Below are 23653 nucleotides of genomic sequence, written 5' to 3' on the forward strand. Positions count from 1 at the left end.
AAACTTTACTAATAAAATGAAAAAGGTTTAAACACAGTCACCAAGAGGATTTTTTTTCAGCTAGAAAAATATAAGTGAAACGGTAAGTAACGATAAGTCTGATATAAAATTTTCACAAGTAGACCTAGCTTGTGTTAACAATTTTTTGTCGAGTTGAGTGTCAATGTTTATTTAGTATCTAGGATAAATTAATAAACGACTATTACTTTTGATAAGTTTCGTGGTAGCGTCCTGAAATCGTTATAGTGCCGTGAGGTCGTAACGATGTCGCGTACTGTAAAAGTTCTCGTCAAGGCGCTACAAGACAAGCACGCATTCGTTCACCCTGCATGCACCGGCGCCGGCGCAACCGCAAAGGTTCATCGTTCAGTTCGCGACGGACTGCGCGAGCGCGTAGTAGTGATACGCGCTTCTTGTTACAACGAAAAAAACTGATATCTAAAAATCGTGATTTTTTGGTTTGAATTTATATAAATTGCCGGCGTCGTCATGAAAAGTTTGGTAAGTGACTATTATGCAAACTTTATAATTGCATTAAAATTTAAATTTTTATTAAAATTTCATTAGGGATTTTAAACAGTGTTAAAGCTTTTAAATTGAATCAATAGACATGGGTTACAATAATACGATTTTATTAACAAAAAAAATACGATTGACAATCTTGTTCTGAGAATAACCGATAGGTTGGCAAATTTATTTTATTATTTATATTGTTTTCATCTTAATAGTTGAATAATAAATATTTGTAAGCACACTGTTATGCAGTCATTTATTGCAATTCCGATTAAATGGTTTTGCATAACTATTTAAATTCTTAATCGACGTATTAAAATAATGTTTACAAGATAAACGCATTGATTTGCAAATTAAATCGATCTAACACATAAATAACCATTCACTTTCAAAGGTTTACATACAGCACGTGTAGGTAACGACCTAAAAAAATCAAGTTTCGAAGGGCAGGAATTTCTAGAGTTGTCATTAATTCTCGTCTCATCAATAACACCTAGCCATCGATATGAAAGTTTATTGCCCCGAGCTGCCCTACCGTTTTCGCGCCTTCGTGACTGTCCAATTCATTGTTTTTTTTTTAATTTCTTGGAAAACGGAACGACAATACGCCTTTGTTTTTTTATATACCTTTAAAAGTGTAAGTATGTGACAAAGAGTAATAGAGATACAAAATCTTAATCTTATTTGCAATGTTGTTCAATTTCAAAAAATAAATCAAAAAAACAGATCAAATCACTCGTGCTGAATAGTAGAGTAATCGCTAATATTGAAGTCACTCATTTGACTAAGTAAAGTAGCACTAAGCAATCAACCATCATATAAATCTAAGCGTAAGTTTACGCAATTATCATTATCTAACTACTCTGAGATAAACAGATGAAATAGTAATCATAGTTATTCTATAAACTTATGCAATGTGTGGAAAAACTATTTTTTTAGTTAATTGTTGACTAGATGAATAAAGTTACCATTAGATTCAAACGCTAATCTTTGTCTTTGAGGTCGTTAAATAAAAAAGAAAACATAAAAATGAAATTAAAAATGTTTGGAGCCACCGTAAACAGAAGCATGTATCAATCTAACACGGACTATCAAACCGCACAACAAATTACATCTTTATTTTAAATCTTGCTGATTTTATTTCAATCGTGAGATTTGTTGGTGTAACTAAAAAATGTTTTTTTTATATATTTCAAATGTACATGTTTTCTATGTAAATAACATTGGGTCTACAATATACATTGTCAAAGCTGATTTTCAAAGTAAAGTCCGCGTAAGTCGTGCCCAGCTGCACAGTTTGCTCGTCTGGATTTCGGCCAAGGTCCACACTCAGCAATTCTGATCTCAGATTCCTTTCCCTTTGTCACTAACGTCATCTTTGGGAGATAATTTTAGATATTTGTCTAAATTTGCACATTTGCGAGCTACACTGTCGCGTGTGACTTGATTTTATAAGAGTTATTAGTCTTTGTTATATTCTGACAAATAGAACTGTAGTAGTCAGAAAGCTGCTGTAAAGCCATTGAAAAATTGGCTGTAAAATTAACAAAAATAATAAATCATATTTAAAATTTTGTGATGTTACTAATTTGCGTACGATAAAATTCCTCAAAGTAGATTTATGGATATTATGTGAGTTTCCAATGCAACCAGTAGGCATACAGCAAATGCGTAGGCGCATGAATACTTCTTTGTTTCTTATCATAAGCAAATAATTATGTATGTACGCTATTTAATAATACATAGTAACTAGGAAACGTTTTGCTTAGTTTCGCACGAACAACGAGTCTATTGTAAGCATCCATAGATTTTGCTCCTTAGAATGTATTTAGAACTACTTTTCTTTATTTAGAGTGACAAAAATCTTTAAAACACTGCAAACTGTAACACTTAAACCATGTTTGTTGTCCAAACACAACCTAGCCGTCTTATCTTTACAACTGCAAACATCGCAGACCCATATTTACAAGCGGTGCGGTTATCAAGTATCACCTTTGTTTTTAAATTTAAAAAATCATTGGACGTTTCCAGTTAAGGAAATAACGTATAAAGTTTTATTATATCGTCAATTTCTATTTATAGGAATTAAAGTAAAGTTGCTCCTAACGTCGTTCGCGCGGATTTAAGAAAAAATAGTAATTACTATAGCCTAGGTCACCCGGGGATAGTGTAACTTCCCAACAGTGGAAGAATTATTCAAATCAGTGCAGTAGTTTCGGAGCCTATTCAACGCAAACAATCAAATCTTTCCTCTTCATAAAATTAATATAAATTTATATTTTTTGGGACAGATAACTTCTCACACGTACAAAGAACTGGTAACCAAAGTTTGACTACTCTGGATTCGCGATCTAATCTAACTAAATAATTTTGACTCATTCATTGATTCGGTACAAGACTAGGCAGAGTTTATAGGTAGTGGTTTATTCCAGCTCAGATCAGGCGTGTGTTCCCGTTATAATCAAACTCCGTTATGCATTGCACTACGCTACTGCACCACCCAACCGCCATTTTGATGAACAGGAATATTTTATTCATAATCTGGTTTCCATCAAAAATATATAAACGTAAAACTAAGAAGTAATGTTAACGAACTTTATAGTTATTGAAGGGAAGATTATCTTAGACGCCTTTTTATCGAATCTATAATCTGATTATTTTTAATTAGGGTACGGTTTTCCTGGTTTTCTAATTCGATGTCAAATACTCACATAATAATCGCCCTTAAAGCTTTATTGGTGTATGATTCTTATTGTTTGCCGAGGTGTGTACCTGAAATATTTTCTACAAAATGTTTTTTGTAAATGTAAAATGCAAAAACTAATATTGTATATGTCTACTTAAAGATACTATGATCCAAAATCTTAAGCTTACGCATTTGTAGCTTAAGATATTGGATCTCTCAAGACATATAGAATGTAAATATACGCTCTTTAACTATCTCGTCGGTCGATGAAGCGAATTTCTATTAATACCGCTACCCTTCTTGTGGTGAATGACGTCATAATGTGTTCAAGTATCTCCCGCAATCTAATAGTGAATGCATTCAGATCATGGCAGACGTACCTAAGTTCAGACGTCACTTGGTACACTTCACAATGTCTATTTATGTAACAATATGTAGGTCTATTAGAAGATAACTTATTTCAAGAGGGTGATCTAGGATTTTTTGTTGCACAAAATCTATTTAGTAATGAAGTCCTTAATTTTTTCATCGTTTTTTACGATACATTTGTAATAACTCTATACCATATGACCAAGTATTTCCACATCTGGTCGTAGAAAATGTGTAAATTAAACTGATAAATTTTAGTTATAAAAATGAGATGTTAGACCTACTGTAGAATACAATCGCAGTTTTATCGAAGAGTACTAGTGTGGGAAATAGCTTTTCAAACATACACCTATTGTATCGAAGTTTTGTAATATTAAAAATATAACACCCGATCTGACGAACCATACCTTAACTAAAGGCTAGCGCGTGGTCAATGGAGTTAATTTAAATACACAACGTTAAGCCACTGCGGGCAGGTTTTATCTCGTAATAAGAATTCATTGCGTGCATACATTATTTACGTTACAACTTGCTACAAAGTTTTAGATATCATTAGTAAGAATTATTTAGAGCGAATGGCGCGCTTTCCTAACAAAGTCAAGTGTCAAAGTGATTAGGGACATAAGACATTTTAATAAGGCTAGTGTTGCGACGACACACCGGTACAGTGTCGGATTTTCTTCCTAACAAAACAAACATTTTATAGAAATCAACAACAACAGTTGGCCAGTAACGCGTTGTGATAGCCGACTAAGATCTACAGACGAAAAAATATGAGGAATAAGAAAATAATAGCCTGCTACGATGCTCGTTTATTTATTCATATGAAAAGCGCAGTTAAATTGAACAAGAGCAGTACAAAAGACGACACGAAGTAAAATTCATTTATTATTTAGTATCACAGCGCATAAATTTCTCTTAACATGTGGCCTAGATCAAAACGATTAGGTGAAAACTAGGTATAGGTTAAATGGGTAACAATAGGGTTTGGCCAAGTATAATAAATATATTTGTTCCGGCTAAACTTTAGTCATTTCTTCGGTAATAATAAAGTGTCACTTTTCTTCAAAACCTTTGTGAAGTTAAATACGCTTGTACCATTTAATCCTTGTAAGCAGATAATATTAAGATATATGTTTAATTTGTGTCCTTAGTTGGGCGGATCTCTTTAAACATAATACAAAATGTCCTAAACAAATAGAACATTACAATTTGTAACAATCCGATGAAACGGACAGAAACAATATTTTAACAATATGAATATAGGAGATAAAAATCACGACATTTATCTAAAATATTCAATCTTTATTTACTTTTTAATACCAGTTAATCTTGTACTATAAATCTAAATTTATAGTTGTAACGACGATGTGATGTCTCTCTAACCACTTCGTTATAAATAGTTACGTTAACCGCGACTTCGGGATTACGACGCTTTTCAATTTACTGCCCGTAAAACAGTCACTACGAAATAAGAGAGTGTAACACAGTGGTATTCATGTTTATTAGTTACGAAGTCGTAAAATATTAATGTTTAATAGCTTCCTATCAAACATTATGAAGACGAACGACAATGAACTCTATAAGACACTTGGAATATTTTTCTTTGAAGAAGTAACGCGATTTTAGACTTCTATTTCTCTTTTCTTTTGTATAAAATTCTTGTCTATGTTCCCATAAACAATGGTGTACAGTGAATGGTTGTTTTAAAAATCTATGGTTGTTAAACATGACCCTGCGACTGTGACGTATTAAAATAGCACGTCCTTGCAGTATTTTCTTTAATGTCATAACTTTACGATAACTATTAAGTTATGTTACGTTGGTTTGTGTATAATACTACTAATATAATGAAAACATTCTTACAAGTAACATCAGTTTAAGTTTTATTATATCATATTTACTGGTAACTCGTAACTATAAAATGCACTTACAATTTTGTCGTTTTGTTAAGCTCAGCACATCAGGGTATCAAGGAAATCTTTCATGACAGTTCGAAGTCTACCGCTAATAATTAGAACTATTAATATACCCTTTTAGACTACGATAAGTATGTGTTCAGAAGAAAAATAATATGAAGTAACTAACAAGAAGGTATATAAAACAAAATAAACAACATTTGACAAACAACAGACAGGCGATAGTAATTCTAAATACCTTTAGATAGTTCTCATTTTCCTCTGGCAGGTGCTCTTTGGCTAAATTAAATGGGAGCGCATGATGAACATGTAGTTAAAACTGACAAATTATTTTTAGAAGCTGTCTCTCGACTCTCCGCGACAACCACGACACCGGGCTACTAACACTTCTTGACAGTTTACATGGTATCCATAATAAAACAACCGGACATGTTATATCAAATTTTATGGTTAAGTGAAGTGAAGCCTATAACCAGACTAGGGCTTCAGAGATCAAATAAAACAGATTAGGTATAGAAATGATTTTGGAATTTGTGTTTGTAAGATTTTTATTGTTGGGTTAGATGATAATGAAAGACATACTTATTATAAATTACTATATAGTGTATGTGTAACCGTAGGTTTCCATTGCCGAAACAACTATACGGTAACATATTCTTATCTCACGATGACTATATGTTTTTATGTGAGGTGGAATCCCACTGTAAAATTACATGACTGATATTCATTTGTTTATAGGTGTAAAAAATAAATCATTTCAACGTATAACAGTAGTTATAAGTTTGCGACGTCAATATTGAATGGAATCGTAACATTGAATGATTAGAGGTGGGATCATGCGATAACCCGACCCGCTTATCTAGTTCCCCCTGGACATTAACATTAGCTGTTTATTATTTATGAACACTTGTAGACATGTATCAAAATAATACAAGAATAAAGATACAATCGTAAATGTTATTATATATAAGGTATACAAATAAACAATGAATTTTGATGAAAATCGACTCTGAAATATGAAGACGATTTTATTAGCATATTACCATACTAAATTTCATGTACATTGATGTAGATTTTAAACTGATACGATATAGAATACTTTCAAAACAGGTTTACTACTTTCCTGGTCAGGATATACATTTTACTTTCTTTCCAGAGGTTATGGTGGTGCGTTGCGGCCATACTACTTGTATGCAGTCCGCCGGCGCGATGTCGGAATGTCACGTGAGTATATTTTGCTATATTGTTTACTAGCTGCCGCCGTCGACTCCTTTCGCATGGTATTAAAAAAAACTTAATAAGTAGCCTATGTTCTAAATCTACGCCAAATTTCAGCGATATCCGTTCAGCCGTTCTGGAGATACCTTCAAACACGAGTAAGATATAGTAAGATCAAACAAGTTTCATATATATATATATCGAAGAAGTCAACTCCAAAAAAGACGAAAATGGTATTAATTAAAAGCAGACATAGCGGAGAGACCTATAATATCAAAATAGCATAAAAGCAAACGGATGCTGTGACCCTAAGTGGACTGACTTCCATCAGTGAGCGGTAGTAACCAATAAATAACTTTACAAACTGTTTTATCTCCCTCTAAATCATTGGTTAATAGAATGTAATAAATCTCCATTGAACGGCTAATGTATACCGATAACATACGTGCATCCATACATTTCTCTTCTCTGTGGTTAATTCTATGAATAGAAACTCCAATGGATTATTTAAATGTTAACCATTGATCTTTTTATGTAAGATTTTATTACTGCGTAGGCGTAAAAAAATTTGATTACATCGTTAACGGTCCAATGTTAAAGGGAAAATGTAATAAAAATATCAAACTCTCTCGTGAACGTGTAATGAAATCAATGTGGTCATAACAAACACCCTGTGAATCTAATTCTCGCTTTATTTAATTATTAAAATAACTAGCTGCCGCCCGTGATTCCGCGCGGAATAAAAAAAAAACTTATTATAATTAGTAAACTATGTGTTCTACCAGACTGCATTCTACATCTATGCCAAATTTCAGCGAGATCCATGCAGCCGTACTGAGGATATCTTCTAACAAACATCCATCCATACGAACATTCGCATTTATAATGTTAGTACGATTGAAAAGGCTGAATTTCACGTATAAAAGACACAGTTTATGTCTTATTTCGAACTATAAATACATATATTAAGAATGACAAATAAATAATTATTATTTAAAAACTGTAATATCGAATTAAAACAAAACAATCGTAAGATGACATAACTTGATTGAGCATTTGGCATCACAAAAGTATTTATAAATATAAAACAATAAACTACATAAGAATTTCGTTTGGTGATCATATGTAGAGAGGAATCTCTCTATCATAAAAAAGCGTCAATAGTCCAATGGGTACGGATTTCCGAGCACGAGGTCGAGGGTTCGAATTCCGCCATTCGACTATCGTCGTAAACCATATCCTAGCACAAGCCTAGATCTTAGTTGGAATAGTTAAAGAAATATTACAAGTTTACAAAAAAATCTGCTAATATTTTAAATTTAAAAAAAAATAATTTAAATTAATAAAAAAACATGAAAAAGATTTACTTTTATACTTTTTTTTTATATCATAAGGTGGCAAACGAGCGAGCGGCCACTTGAAATCGCTGAAGTAGCGAAGTGACCGTTGCCCATAGACATACACAATTGCATATGCCTTGCCTACCTTAAATCGACGGAGGAGAGGATGCACAGAAAGAAAATATTTTCCCTTCCCATGCATACTCTCATCCGGAAAGTCCACTTCCACTTCCCATCCTTTCCTTATAAGAAAAAGGGTAGGAAGGGACAAAGGACTAAATCAGGCCTCCGGGACGCACACTCATCAGACGAAACGCGGAATTGCTTCCACTTGACGCCTGTCTTCTGTGTGGTACTAAACGTATAAGTTTATAGCACTATCTAACTATATCAACGTCTTGTTAGCAATCAATGTATCGATTTTGTCCGAGCCGTGAACTAATTTATAAATACATGTAGGCGATGTATCTCTCTTGTTTTTATTTTCGACATCCATTGCATAAGTTGTTTAGTGATGTGTTAGATCAAATTCATTTTGTACCATTTAGCGGTTACTCTTGCGTAACGCGTCACCTTTCTCCCCGCGTACGGCTCATTGTTTAAATCTTAGGGCTATTATGTAACACGTAAGTACTTCATTGCATAAGTATTCTATTGATTCATAATTGTATCTCGAATTATGAAATACCAGTGGTCCAAGACTAGTGTGACTACCCTACTCCACAATGTATTGGAATACTGTAAGGGCTACTTAATAAAAAATAGACATAATTAAATTTACAGACTTCAACCCAATTAAATTACTCCGTTATATTGTAGCACTTTACACCATTTTCTTTTTTCAGTCTATTCTAAAGCTTAATGTCATTAAAAACCTACCTTATGAACGACATACGTGATCGTACGATAGTCTGATACGATAAACTTAAGAACTGTTTAACTGAAGTTTGGAAAACCCGCGGCAAAATCTTTGTTTTATGACACTTAGTACTTACGTGGTTTGTACAAGAGTCATACAGATCATCGCCCTCTCGTCAAATAAATTTGAATAAAAGACAAAACGAGCTTTTCTTAATGTATTGCGTTTACCGAACAAAACATGGCGTAACTAACGTTTTAAAACCTAAAGTGTTTAGTTAAACTTATAAGTCATTTGACTTCGAAAGGGGCTGATAAGGAAATCCCGTTAGCAGAAAAGTGCTTAGACGTTATTAACTCATAAATCATACAGTTTTACTATTTTCAACTTCTTGTGCTGCAGATAACGACTTTTTTTAATAAGAGGAAGCAAACAAGCAATCAGAACACACCTCCAACCTTTATAAAATACTAGTTGTCGCCCGCGACACCGTCCGCGTAGAATTAAAAAAAAACTTAATTGGTAGCCTATGTGTTTCAGTCGGATCTGTTCAGCTCTACTTGAGATACCTTCAAACATCGATCCATCCATCTAAACATTCGCATTAATAATATATACTAAGGTAAAATTAACCATGTGTGAAATAAGAAGTGAAAATCAAATGTTATTCTATCGCCTGCACTAAACTACTTTTGTTCTAAAGTTCTCGAATATACTTTAATTAAAAAGCGAAAGCGTAATTAAGCTTTCATTTCTTACTTATTATAGCACTGAAGATATACGAGACGCGATGCTATCCTTAATCCACATGTTCCGGGTATCTGAGGACAAGCTGGAGCGACACGAGTTCAGAGAGCGGACATTTGGGGAACAGCTGAAGAAAATGGTAGCAGGTTTGGAGAAGCGGCATCGTGCCCTCGAACCCATAAAGGGAATCGTTTCTAGATTAGATGAGAGATTATCCAATGTTGAGACGATACTGTTCCAGGTATGTATGTTTAACTAAATCATCCATTAACGTTAAAAGTTAAGTGTATCTATATTTTTCTACCAAGAGACTTAATATCTCTCTTTATTACATAAAATGCTTCTTGCAATTACATATTAAATTTGTTTTAAAGATAAAAATTGCTAATTAAAACAGTTTAATTTTCAAATCAGAAAGAAGAGAGAGAAAAAGAACAGCGTAAGAAGACGGAAGATACTCTAGAAGAAATAAAGAAGTCTATCCAAGCACTAACGGAGACCGTGAAGAACGTTAAACCTCAGCCTGAGACTGCACCAGCTGAGAACAACTTGACTACCAAAAAGGATCCAGTGGCTACGAGACTCGACGGCACTGACCAGAAACTAGACGCCATTCAGAAAGAAGTGGAAGACCTTAAAAAGAGTTTGACCAAGGTGAGTTTTATTTTACCACCTAATTTTCAAACCGCAAATTTCTAAAGTGCAGAACGGATGTCAATTTCTTTTGCAACTTGGTGTACACTATAGGATCTCCGGACAAATATATTTATTGGTCGATTTCAAAATTTCCATTATTTAGTTCTATATTTGTTTGCATAAAATGTCTTGGCTGTTTTCCTATAATGTAATTTGCGTATTATTTGGCAATCGAACAAATACGTTGACTTTTAATATTGATCATGTTGACATTGTAAACATAAGCGTCTTTTTCCTTCCTCAAATTCTTATCTTAACATTTTGACCCTGCTGGAACAAAACAATATTGCTGTGTAGAAATATTACATTATTTTATCGTCGTAATATTGTAAACAGGCTGAAATATTCCAATGACATTAAATGAAAAAAACAAAACCATTGAAATGATCGTGATGAATGTAATAAGTTCAGTTCGGTTTTAATGAAATAGGTTGAATTATCATTTGAACTGAACAAAGGAAAACGTCTGTAGTGCGCTTGATATTTACATCATCGTCAGACTTTTCGACCAATAGCGACTGTCGAATCCGATTTCACAAAATCTACACTAAAATAAAATAGTAGATAGCTTCGATTTATTTACAACATGTGCAATCCATTCGATATACAGGAATCATTGCAACTGATGTGCTCAAGCATAGCGTCCGCATCAAATCCGTTCGAGCGCCACATCTCTGAGGCGGAGAAGTTGCTCAACAAATACGAGCTGAAACTGAACGAGTACAACGGCACCGCCAGCAAGGTGATGACGGACTTTGTGCCTCTCAACGAGGTCGCGCTTGCGGACGACGCCTGGCACAATAAGATGACCACTGGTACGTATACAGACTATTGTTATGTCTTTGTGTGCCCTTACAAAGAGATGCGCGCGAGAGGACGATGTTCTTTGGATACGTCACATGTTTTTATCTATTCATAAAAGGTAAAACAACAACTTAATATAAACATAGAAAACAATCAACCCATTTTTTAATATATAATGGAATGGAAAATAAACACAGACCTAGACGAATGAGGAAAATAATAACAATCGCATTTGAAGAGTAATTAAAGATCAAAAAATGAAATGACCTTAGTACGTTGAATTTAGAAACAAGATATACGAGGGTTTTAACAACCCTCAGAAATAATTTAAGCTAATGTCTTAAGCTAAGAATAATAATATTTCACTTATAAAGGAAAATCATTTTTTTTTGCTTATGTATGGTAATCTTCGAAACGGCCGGACTTAATTTGACGTGTCTTTTAATGGAAAATAGCTATATATGTGGGAGTAACATAGTCTTAATAAATTTGCCACATTTTCCATGTAGTAATGGAGCGTCAGGAAGGAGAGATAAAGAAGATCCAACAGCTGCTGTCTGAGGCGGAGAGCACGTGGAAAGAACTGCCGCGACGTGCTGACACCCAGCTCGCTCTCAACATCACTCTGGAGAGCATCGAGAGCATTCGACACAACATCACCGATGACAGTGATAACAGTAAGGACGTCAAAGAAATAAATTTTCTTCTCTCTTAAGTTCGAATATCATACAAAAAACTGCCAGCATTTGAGGTATAATTTATATGTTATTACACACCCAGAGTAGTTACAATGTCATAATGGAGAAAGAAATGGACACTAAAGAACTACTTAAGTAATCATTACGAGACTCTAAATAGTTAGTACGTGAACGTTTAGTGTCTGCACTAGTCTACATATTAGAAAACCAATCTATCAGAAATTTTGAAATATCCACCAAATTACAGTTTTTTTATCTATTCTTCGCTGCGACAGCACAAAATTCTTCCCAATATCATACGAGTTGGTGGCTTGACTTAACTTGCAAAGCTATAAATTGATTCTTTCTTTTTCTTTTGCAGCTGTTGAGAAGATATCGACGAAGCTTCGAGAAATGAGCGACCGTTTGGCGACAACTAACGGCGACATACAGAACAGTCTCACGCAGAGCAACACGATGAGCGAACGCGCTTACAACGACATCTCGCGGAGCTACGCCACGCTGCTCAAGGAGGTTTGTCCATACATGTATAATCTATGGATGGAGATTTACATATAAGCTTCACGTCTAATGGAGAATGTTCAAGTCATTTTGTATTGAAAATAACAACACTTAGGAAATTTATCGTAAAACTTCATTCAATTATTTCCCCAATGTACGCGTAATTTTGACTACTATAAATAGAACAATTCAAACGAACGAGTAATGTTCACGCAAAAACTATCGACTTGCGCACAAATCGGCGAACAACAGGTTGCTGTTGACAGAACCGAACTATTATTATATCATGTAAATAAACAAAGGAGGCATTATAGAGTGAATATTTTTGTCATACTAATTAAAGAAAAGAAATATTTTGTTACTTTAATTTCTACAACAAATATTTAGGGTATCACCCTAAGGTCCATTCAACTTTTTCGACGTGTTCCTTAGAATCGTCAGAATCTTTCATGTTACACTCCAATTTTAACACAGTACAAACACCCTGTCTTCCCCCAAATAGCAGATTTTCTTTAGTAGCCCCGTCCCCTCTTATACTAACAATTAATAGTTACTTTTCGGTGTATTATATAAAAAAATATTTGCTTATTATGGTCTGGCAGGTGCAAGCTCTATCAAAGAACGAGCACGTGATGCTGCAGACGGCGGACAACGTGATCGCGAACAAGAAGCGCATAGACCACGGCATGCATCAGATACTGCTCGAGATGAGGGAGCTGGTCAAAGCGCAGACCATGCATCTTAACAATACTCTTGTCAACAGGTCAGTTAATACACAACAATCAATAGCCGCCATTCAAATGTCATCGTTGATGACATTTTCAAAAAGAATGAAAAAAATACTGTGTTTAAATGAGATTTTATTGAAAATAAGTGTAATTTTCAGAATACTTAAGATTATTTGATCGAGCCCTTATTGTGACTAATTAAATATCCAGCTATTAATAAATCATTTTGTTCATAAATTAATAAATTGAGTACCCGAAGCCGTTATTGACTATATTGAAGAACACGATCCCAGAAACGTTTAACCTACTTTGTTAAATAGTGATTTGTAAGGGTACCACAATTTGTTGCGGAGCACGAACTGTCAATTTGAATTAAGGCTAATAAAACAATTTAAATGTTTTTGATGGCTGTACCATTAGTGAGTCAATGTGAAAGTATAGATGCTAAATAATGGGAACGAAATCTTTTAGGAATAGTTTTATAGTTTAATAAACATCGTCTTTCAAAATTCTGAGATATAACCTATATTTGGGCAATGTAAACATACGTTAACTAGACTTTATTCTTTGTTTAGCATCAACGCGACTGAAGCATCAATAGTTAACAGTCAAATGAACGCGATGATGTCTTTAACGGCTAAGATCGAGTCAGAGATGACGCAGGTGTGGCGGCAGATCGGCAGCATGTACCAGCAACTCTCAGCCAGCAAGGCCGCAATAGATAAACTTACGGTTAGATCGTTTTTATAATTGTCACAATCTTAAAAGTACAGGAATGCAAACAAGCCGGCGGGATCGGAGGTCTGATGTTGCTTATGTATGTATGAGAATGCACACTATACGCATTATTTCCTGGCTACGAGTTAAATTGCGTTAAAAATAAGAATATGCAACCCACGCCATATTGTGACGTCATAACTGTCAAATTAAAAAAAAAGGTGGGGTGTACCTTAACAAAAAGTCGTGTTTTTTATTTTCAAAACCATTAAACATTCAATTATAATGAAACAAGGACACGCCTGTATATAATGTGAGTTAGCAAACAGGAACGTTACAATATCAAATATTTAATGTAGCTTGGACAATAATAATTCCCACAGGGAATAGCATTACCCACGTAAAGTATCAAAACATTCTCGGTATAATGTAGTTCATTTAAGTGATTATGTTCTTTATAACGCGCTTTTACGTGGGTTTTTCTCGTCCCCTCGTGCCATTTCAAGTATTGTAATGTAATTAAAAACCCTATCACATATTAAATGGTGATTTACTTCGTATACATTTACAGGGACAGACGGAACAATACGTGAACGGCAGCGCCGCGACTATGCAGAGCATGAAGGAAAAAGTAAGTAGGAATTTGACTCTTATTTCAATGGAAATACGGGTGTAAGTGAAGCTAATTAATTTAATCGTTTCTATTCCCAGGTGACTCTGATCACGACACGCATGGCGGAAGTGGACGATAACTTGAATTATTTACTTGGAAGGCTGTCCCTTGTGACACAAGAGTTTAGTCAGATTAAGACCGGCCTGGGGGAGGCGCTCGACAAAGCAAAGTCCAATCTGCTTACTGTGCAATCGAAATTAAACAGTAAGACTTAATGATTACTCAAATACAAATAATGTCAAAAAAATTGCTCCGAATTAGTCAATCTAGTAAGATAGATGTTTAAAAAGACCACAATGCAGATGTGACACAAACTTGGCAATCATTCTATATTTGAAATCTTTCCTAATTAATTTTAAACAAATTGATTGAATAAAATAAATGTATTTAGGTCAAAATGATTAATTAATTACATTTTTCAATATCTTCAGTTGTTTCGTAATAGAATGAAGGGAAACTATACAAGCAACTTTTTAGGATGATTTTACGATATTGATTTACATTGTTTTTGTTTCTTAAACATAATCAATGTCGGCAACAGGTAATGTTGGTAATAAAATGTTTCCTTTGCAGCCAACAGCGCGGGCCCCCATGAGATCGACAGCGAGGAGAAAGCGACCAACTGATGCAACATAAATACGTACCAAATAATGTAGATCTAATTAACAGTGTAAGTTAAAGTGCAAAGTGGTCTTGCTTTGTATTGACTGATTTAGGATGAGGTGAGAAACAGTAAAATAAAACTTTAGAACAACTTTTGCAAATATTTAATTCTCTTTTATAATCGTGGGATCTATAATATTTTATATTGTACAAGTTATATGATACATTTGAATTTTTACTTTGACATCCAGCTGTCACTTCATGCGGAACTGTCAAACTGACAACTTGACAACTGAGAGAACATGACATGGTTTGAATTTTATATTCTGTACATACAATCATACAATGATACCATATTTTTTATTGTTCTTAAACAATATTACACACAAATTATTTGTCTCACAGATTGGTTATTTTATTTAAACCTGTTTTACAACCTCAATTTCCTATGTGCAATATTAATAAATCAATATTTCTTACGTTGGTAAATTATTACAGTAAAATTCGTGCACATTTCCATATTTTTTAATACAGAAAACATTTTTATCAATACAACATTGCTTTTAAAGTATTCGATATTTAATCGACATAAAAAAGAAAAACCGTTTTAAAAAAAAATATAAAAGTTGCATTATATTGAATCCTGTATGTATATTTTTTTATAAAACAGCAATTAATATTACAATTTCATTTGTTTATTATTCAATACTTATATTATGTAATTTTCAAAAACAATACAACAATTATTACAACCACTGAAAAGTTTCGATTTAAAAAAATGATGTCTCCAATGGATAATTCAATTGAAAATATTCAACCAATCACAGTCAAGATTGATGAATGCAGAGATTTCCAGAATAGTTTTATCGTAAATAATTAATCAAAAATTGGTGCAGTGTGTGCTATACTTATCAATAAATTTGATATCCAGTGTTAGTAAATTTTACCTATATGCATTTATTCTATAAAAAGTATCACACTTTCTTAAGCTACCAAATATTTAGGTAGTTCAAGTATATTGGTGTTTTTGTTAATGAAAAAAAGTACATACATGGTTGTGATTAAAAAAAATTCACAAAAAACAAAATAAATGATTCCAGATTGTACATAGGTTAAGGTTGTACAACATCTAAAAACATTTTGTTGAAAACGTTGACTTAAAGGTTAATTTCTAGACACATTCGTTGTTAAAAAACAGCCTAAAATGGGCCAGTACTTAGTATTCACAGGCTGAATAAAAACCTTCCACAAAATAAATCTTATCAAGCGTCCACATTTGATTGAATTAAAAGATAAACCATAAAATATAGAATAAAAAAATTATAAGTTTGATAAACATTTTAAACAAAAATCAAAAATGTCGAAAACTTTTTTTTTATTTTATGGGAAATAAATATGAGTATATAGAATGTACTTCATAATTTTGACCCTGATATAACAGGGCATTACAAACTAAAAATTATCAATGCCCGTGGACACTAAGGAATGTATGGATAAATGTATGTATAAAAAGGAATGTTAGATAAATCTAAGCGAACCAGTCGCTACAGCCATTTCACTTTGGAAAACTTACTATTTACCTATACCTACATATATATTTATAAGGTAGTGACTTAATAAAAAAACATCGAATTGACAATAACATGCCAAAATAATATTCATACTCAATATAATATTGTATAGAGGCAAATTTGTTTATGGCAGTGGCATTACACCCATACACAAACAGCACTCAACATCTTTTATACATGAATAAATATTATTTACATGAATATTGTTGTACATACATGTTATTTTATTGCAAAAAATATATACAAACCTTAAATATTGTTAAAAAGCACTTATCAAACCAGCTCCGACCCACATCCAAAAATCCTATCCAAAAGACAAAATGTGAAATATTACCAAGGCGATCTAAGTGAAAAATTAATTGTTAATTTGTGCTTAATTATTACGAACTTGTATTGATAAGCATACATAGATATATATCGAATATATTGTTGATGCAAACAAGATCATTATGAAAACTTAATATGACATTGGGTATACAAGAAAAACAAAAGTTTTAATATGAAGATGAGACAAAGATTAAAATGGTCGGCGGGAAAACGAATCATGTCTGTGTCATCTACTCTTTGTACAATGCAGTATCAAAAGAATAATTACGCGTCTGCGGCCTGCCCTCTTTGTGCGTGTATAAATTGTCCCCGGATGGGCAATACAAGAGATCCCAGTCACTCCCGCAGACAATGCAATGAACTACCTAACCCATATTGTACTATTTATATTTCTTTAAAACCTATTTCCTCAGTTACATTGTGCAATAAAAGCAATGACAATGGATTCAAAATTTCAAACTGAAAATATTGATTGAATAATAACTATTGCATTTCAATATAAAGCTCTTGTCAATGTAATTTCAGGAAACAAGAAAATTCAAACATCCGTCATAATAAGAATATAATGATTTTACAAACATATTTTTGACTCGTTAAGAAACGTCACAATATATTCTACATTTCGATTCGTATAAAAACGACATTTGCTATTGGTTAATCCATTTTACTCTTCTATATTAACACCTATACTCGTCTAAGCCACCAATGATTTGGTACTGAAGCTTCCTATCATAATATTGTTACAGCCTAAATTATATTGTGGCCGGATATAGAGGTGTTGCCATACCCTAATACCGTTCACATATTTCAGTAACTTTATCTCCATAATTACACTAATCTGGATCTTATTTGATGAACTTACATAGGAAGACGTACAACTATACATATATATGCTTTCAATGTGCAACACAAAACAACCGACATTGTTAAACATGATTGATAAATATTATCATACCTTTAAAAGTGATTATTACTGAACATAACAAGTTAAAACAACATACAATTATTGCATTTACATATATATGTATACGGAAAGGAATCAGTCCATCAATTCAATTTCCAACATATCCAAAGTGCATGAAACATGTCTGCAAATGAACACGTGACCACCCCAAAGGACTCGAGGCACTTAAATGATCTTATCAAATAATGATATTACTACTATATACTAATTGGTGATTTTTCCTCACTCCCAATCATCATGCAGATGACCCGTTGATACAACGAGTGCGACACATTTAAAGCTATGGACATGTTTCATGTTCTATATATTAATATCTAACCTAAAAATGAAGAAAGAAAGGTTTTAGATGCACTTAACTAAATAGCTATTTATATGCACCTTATAAACTTACATGAACAATTAACCAGTGCCATTACAGACAAAGTTTGTGTAATAAAATCAGTGTCAGATGTAAAAAGTGTTACATTGTGTTTTGACAAAAGAAACATAGTGTACCTCCGAAGTGGGCTTTTTGAAAATTTAAACAAGTGCATGGTGGAAATAGACAATTCATTCAAATTAATTAATTTTGACAACCATACATACACATTGCACTTATTTATATTCAAAAATATGTCACATCAAACTGTTTAACAACCGAACCTACAAAGCGGAATGTTACAATGTCCACGCGTGATCTATGTACATTATCGACAAGTTGCAATAACAAAACAACAATTTAATTTCTTCATGTATACTTTAAAATTGTCGTACATTATACTTATGTACAAACAGGTTCAGCTCATGTTAAATGAACATAACATTAATAGGGCTTTATACATTGCATGGCAATTTGGCAGTGAGGCGGAATAATACTACATTGGAATTGTAGTTTAGCAATAATAAATTCAAATATATATGAGGATGTTAAGGATTATAATGCATCGGATTAAATAAAAATATTTTGACCGTTAAAGCACAGATGAAGGAAGAGGCCCATGCAAACTGCCATGCAAAGCGTTACATAATATTTATCTTATGTACATATTGTCATTTTAAGGTAAGAATAAGGACTAATATCTAGTTTATGTGTGGGATATAAAAGGTGTTACGCGGGGTTTACCTCCGCGTGCTCTTGGAGGAGGGGCGCGAGTGAGAGTGCGTGTGGGGGGTCGCGCCCCCCCCCCTTTCCTAACTGGAGCAAGAGGCGGCGGACACCGGCGACAGGGGGGAGTCGCGTGGACAACCAGACAGGGTTACCACAACCTGCAGGAGGACAACAAATCGTTTCTTATACTTATATATTACACAACACTGTTGATCATTACCCTAAGAAGTATTTATGAAGGAAACAATAATATTATAATAATTTTATATAGAATGCTCGGCTACATATAAAACTCTGATCATTTCTTTGATAAACTTGACCTTAATAGAGGAAAGAAACTTTTCCATATCAAAAATTGAATATTCAACATCAAATAATAAAATTAAAGTTACCTTTCGGCTGCCAGCGTGATTCCGATGTTCACATAACCAAACTCCTTGCCATGTTCCAAGATTTAACTTGCCGTCTGTGATTGGGATAGTTAGAGATGATCCTAAGAAACATGCCTTCACATGTGCTGGCTGTTGATAAAACATTTAAAATTAATCTTAGCTTGTCTATTATCTAAATCTTTATAACACTTTATAACATGTAAAAAGTTTATAGCTCAATAAAAATATCATCCATTTAAGACTGCTCAGCATGAATTCATTTATAATGTGTAACCAGCATTAAAACATTGTATGGTCTAATGAGCCTTGAAATGAGAAAGACATATCATACCTCTGTTCAAATAATGTCATAAGTCACGAAAACTAAACTTAATTTTAATGAATTTAGAATAAAACATTCTTGAGCGAGTTAGAATTATTCTTGATGAACATATTGAATCATATGAATGCTATAGTAAAATTAATTCAAACTTATTCTTATTTTGATACTGTTTGAGCATGTGTGTGCCATAAAAAACAACCTGATTGCAAAAATAATATGTTATAAAATCCCTTCTCCTTTTTTCTCATACACTTATAAGAATTATTAAAAGTTTCAATTCACAAATTCAAAGGATATATTCATGTTTCAAAACAATGATTTATAACACTATTGTTATTTACATCTTCATTATTATTTTCCATCATTTGATTACAATGTAAGTAACATAGAAACTTTATATAATAAAATTATTGTTATAATGTGACCTTCATAACTGCAAATGTGATTAATTACTTCACTGATTAGCAATCCTCTGATAACAAACAGGGGTCATTGAGTAAGGACAAAATCAATTATTATTACTATGTAAAAACATGATACTTATGTTTAAGTTTTATCTATTTATGATATATATTGTATAATATTTTAATTATTATGTTAAACAAAAAAACTTGTGTATTTTTCCATTAAGAATTGTTGACAAACACAAAAAAACATTCCAAATTCATAATTATTAGACAAATAGGATAATATACAATGCTATTATATTAGTAACTTACCATATCATCAGGTCCTTCACAAGAGTGACGATAAGGAAGGCCTTCTGGTACTATTTTGTTAAGCATCATCTCCATGTCGTCTCTAACATCAGGATCCCAACTTTCATTGAGTGCCAAACTTGCTGAAGTATGCATTACTGTAAATAGTCAAAGTTTACCATCAGCTAGTTGGTACTTTATGATAACTTCATAAAAATATGGAATGCAGTGTCCAAATGTTTAATTTTTTTACATTATAATGAACACATCGACAATTCGCGGGGAATTAAATTCAAAAACTATTAATGTGACTGTAAGAGGGGATACAGATCGGCGGCAAGAACGCTGTCTTCGCTAATACTCACTTTGGATATGGCAAAGTCCAACCGCAAACTGAGACAGCTCGGGCACCTGCTTGAGGATTTCCTCGGTAACAAGGTGCACGCCTCGGTGTTGCGGTCTTAAGTTTAGCTTCCGTTGAAACCACGCGGATCCAATCTGAATTCCACGGTTCGAGGCCATGTTTAATTTTTAAAAATGCTACAGAATGACCGCAAGAACACGGTTGATCTTACACAACATCACTTAGAACAACCTTCGCACAAATAAAATCACAATTATCATAAGAAATACATCTTCGATCTTTAAGTAGTAATAAATATAACGGAGGTTATAAGACAGATTCGACACCCTATTTTCTGCGGGAAGATGAAACAGTCTTCAGTTCAAATGAAAGAGAAAAACGATCGAATATATGTTGTCATTGTATAAAATAATTTTTACAACCATTTAGCTCGAAATTAAGATTAAATCGTTAAGTTTTTCATTTGTTTTAATCTAAATGTTATAGAATAAAGTAGAAAGTCAATTTACTAATTACTACATTTTATGTTACACTTTGCTCGATTGAATTTTTGTAAACAGTAGCTTTTTAATTATTGTTAATGATTTTTGCATTTGCTTAATAAAATTTTAGTTGTTAAGAATGTTTATAAAAATTAATAAATTAATTTGAATTAAAGAAATTAATTATGAAGTAATAGTAGTGATCGTGTAATGGAATCACGCGGAAACGGAGTCGGAGGGAAATTCAATTCAGTACAATACGAGCTGTAAATATTTTCACTAAAACTTGTTCGCAAATATATTATAATTATTGGTACAAGATAAAGGAATAATCAACGGTTAAAATAATTACAATATTAGTAAATACAAATGGAGTAAGCATGGGGAAGGCGCGACTCCAAATGAAATAGTAAGGGTGTGCCGAGGGTTGATAATGTAGGCGCGGCTATTAACCACTCCTCGGAATTGAAACAATTAGTTTTTACATCTACAGAAGTAGCCCGTGGACGTGTCGTTAGTTACCGACTTATTTTTATTAAACATGGATCCTATTATAGACGCTATTAAAAATTCTGGTGAACCAGAATGGCTCGAGAAAACAGTCATAGGTGGTTTACGAGTTTGGCAAATTATTTTTTTATGTTTAGCTGGAATAACTTCTTTTGGTAAGCGATAATGATAATTAGTTATAAGTACCATGAAGTTAAAAAAATGGAACGGACCTTTTTTTTAATCCATCTCGAAATGGCGTAGCACCGTGAGCAGTCGATAGAAAAAAAGAGACATCGTCCATCTTCTACTTTTTACGATTCAAATTACTGAACACCACGTTTATGTTCCTTGAATTCTAGTATTTTGCAAACTAGCACGGACCGCCTTACCTCCACCACTACTGGTTTCAAATCACATTTCTGGTCATAATTTAAATAATGAAGAATGCCACGACAAAACCATGTTGCTCAGTATGGTATAAAGTACTTAATCATAGTGTAGGTCTCTAATAAAGGTATATTTTTTTTATCCCAGTTGTGATGCTATGCTGCTGTTTCCGTTTCCGCATACCACGAACGAAGCAGCAAATCGAAGCGGACTACCAACGTCGCATAATTACTAACAAGTTTCGACAACAACTTGAAACGATACAGGATTCAAAGATGGACGCCATGTCTTTACAAGACGGTATTCAGTTTTTCTCAGAACTTTCCTTGCTTAGTGTGGTTTTCAAAACACTTGTAAAAACTTATTATCATCCTTCCCATTATGTTATAAAATACAGAGATAAAATGATTTTTCAAAAAGTATTCAGCAATTAAACCAACAGGTACAACAAGGTATAGCACTTTTCAAATATCTTTGCGGCATAAGGTCTTAGGCGCGCTGCACATTGCCCTCCCCTCGCTACACCTAAAATTGTGTTCTGTGCAGCTACTCGCGCGAAGTTAAGAGCCGCTAAGATATCAGAAAACTATAATACATGTGTAACGCATTATTTCGTTATTTATTTTGTTGTGTTTGACAAAGGAAATGAAATCTTGTCAGATTTGTTTGTTGTTTATTTATTGATAAGATAGTATGTTAGAGATCATGTGATATATTACTCTGTCTCGGACGCTCGCCAGCCTTGGAACTGCTGCACGAAAAAACACATTCCATGGAAGACAACCAGCAAGGATCCCAGCCCAGTTCCATCATGTCGCCCCAACAGAGTAAGAAAACATACGACTTTACTTAATTATAGGTAAAACTTATGAATAGTAATAATATCGGCTGATGCGTTTAAGTACTATTGCTATGAGTAAACATTAAAATAAATAATTGTTCATAAAATTTACGTATTTAAGGTTATTTGCAGTTGGCAATATAAACTTATTACGTTACGTTTTTAAATCATCTGCTTTTTTGTGTTAGCTACAAGACGTGAAACTAAAAGTTAAACCTACAAAACATTGCTGACTCTGGTTCTTATAAGTGAAATTTAATGTTTCCAGGTTCTCTGGACGCGTCCTTCCAGCCCGAGAACAGCCAGAAGCCGGAGCCGCAGGTGTCCGGAGCGAACTTCGTCAAGCTCGCGACCAAAGTGGCGCATCTGTCAAAACTCGGACAGCCCAAATCGCCCACCTCACCGACCACGGATAATAAAATGGAATTTTAATTATTTCAAAAAAATATGAATAAGTTAAGAATCTCTATTTACATATTGTAGAAGTAAACCGGTTACTGGAAATATATTAATAAAGATGTAATAAATAAAAAATTCTTAGTATTTTTTTTCATCAAAATTCTGCTTGTGTCAACACCATTTTATTTAGATTAAAAAAAAATAGATCAAAGAAATACAAGGATCACGGAACGGGACAACGGGAAATCGCGAACCT

The 23653-nt window shown here is 33.3% G+C and overlaps 3 protein-coding genes across 3 annotated transcripts; 2 read left to right on the top strand and 1 right to left on the bottom strand.

Moving 5' to 3' along the window:
* Window positions 1-346: 346 nt before the first annotated feature.
* Window positions 347-15667, top strand: LOC106126703 (protein MLP1 homolog). Its single transcript, XM_013324486.1, has 12 exons — window positions 347-501; window positions 6644-6711; window positions 9673-9892; window positions 10066-10305; window positions 10958-11162; window positions 11661-11828; window positions 12211-12362; window positions 12953-13113; window positions 13654-13810; window positions 14367-14426; window positions 14507-14672; window positions 15042-15667. The coding sequence occupies exons 1-12, from the start codon at window positions 490-492 to the stop codon at window positions 15092-15094; spliced, it is 1662 nt and encodes a 553-aa protein (XP_013179940.1). The 5' UTR covers window positions 347-489; the 3' UTR covers window positions 15095-15667.
* A 714-nt stretch (window positions 15668-16381) lies between these two features.
* On the bottom strand, window positions 16382-21184 carry LOC106126704 (UPF0047 protein YjbQ). The gene is made up of 4 exons (XM_013324487.1): window positions 20798-21184; window positions 20454-20590; window positions 19413-19541; window positions 16382-19178 (listed from the first exon to the last, which is right to left on the bottom strand). Exons 1-4 carry the CDS (start codon window positions 20952-20954, stop codon window positions 19104-19106), a joined length of 498 nt encoding a protein of 165 aa, XP_013179941.1. The 5' UTR covers window positions 20955-21184; the 3' UTR covers window positions 16382-19103.
* Window positions 21185-21774: 590 nt separating this feature from the next.
* LOC106126617 (transmembrane inner ear expressed protein) lies at window positions 21775-23494 on the top strand. The gene is made up of 4 exons (XM_013324351.1): window positions 21775-21943; window positions 22305-22457; window positions 22898-22984; window positions 23267-23494. Exons 1-4 carry the CDS (start codon window positions 21820-21822, stop codon window positions 23428-23430), a joined length of 528 nt encoding a protein of 175 aa, XP_013179805.1. The 5' UTR covers window positions 21775-21819; the 3' UTR covers window positions 23431-23494.
* The last annotated feature ends 159 nt before the right edge of the window (window positions 23495-23653 follow it).

The sequence above is a fragment of the Papilio xuthus genome, unplaced genomic scaffold (assembly GCF_000836235.2).
Source record: "Papilio xuthus unplaced genomic scaffold, Pxut_1.1 DF824992.1, whole genome shotgun sequence".
In the NCBI taxonomy this organism is placed as follows: Eukaryota; Metazoa; Arthropoda; class Insecta; order Lepidoptera; family Papilionidae; genus Papilio; species Papilio xuthus.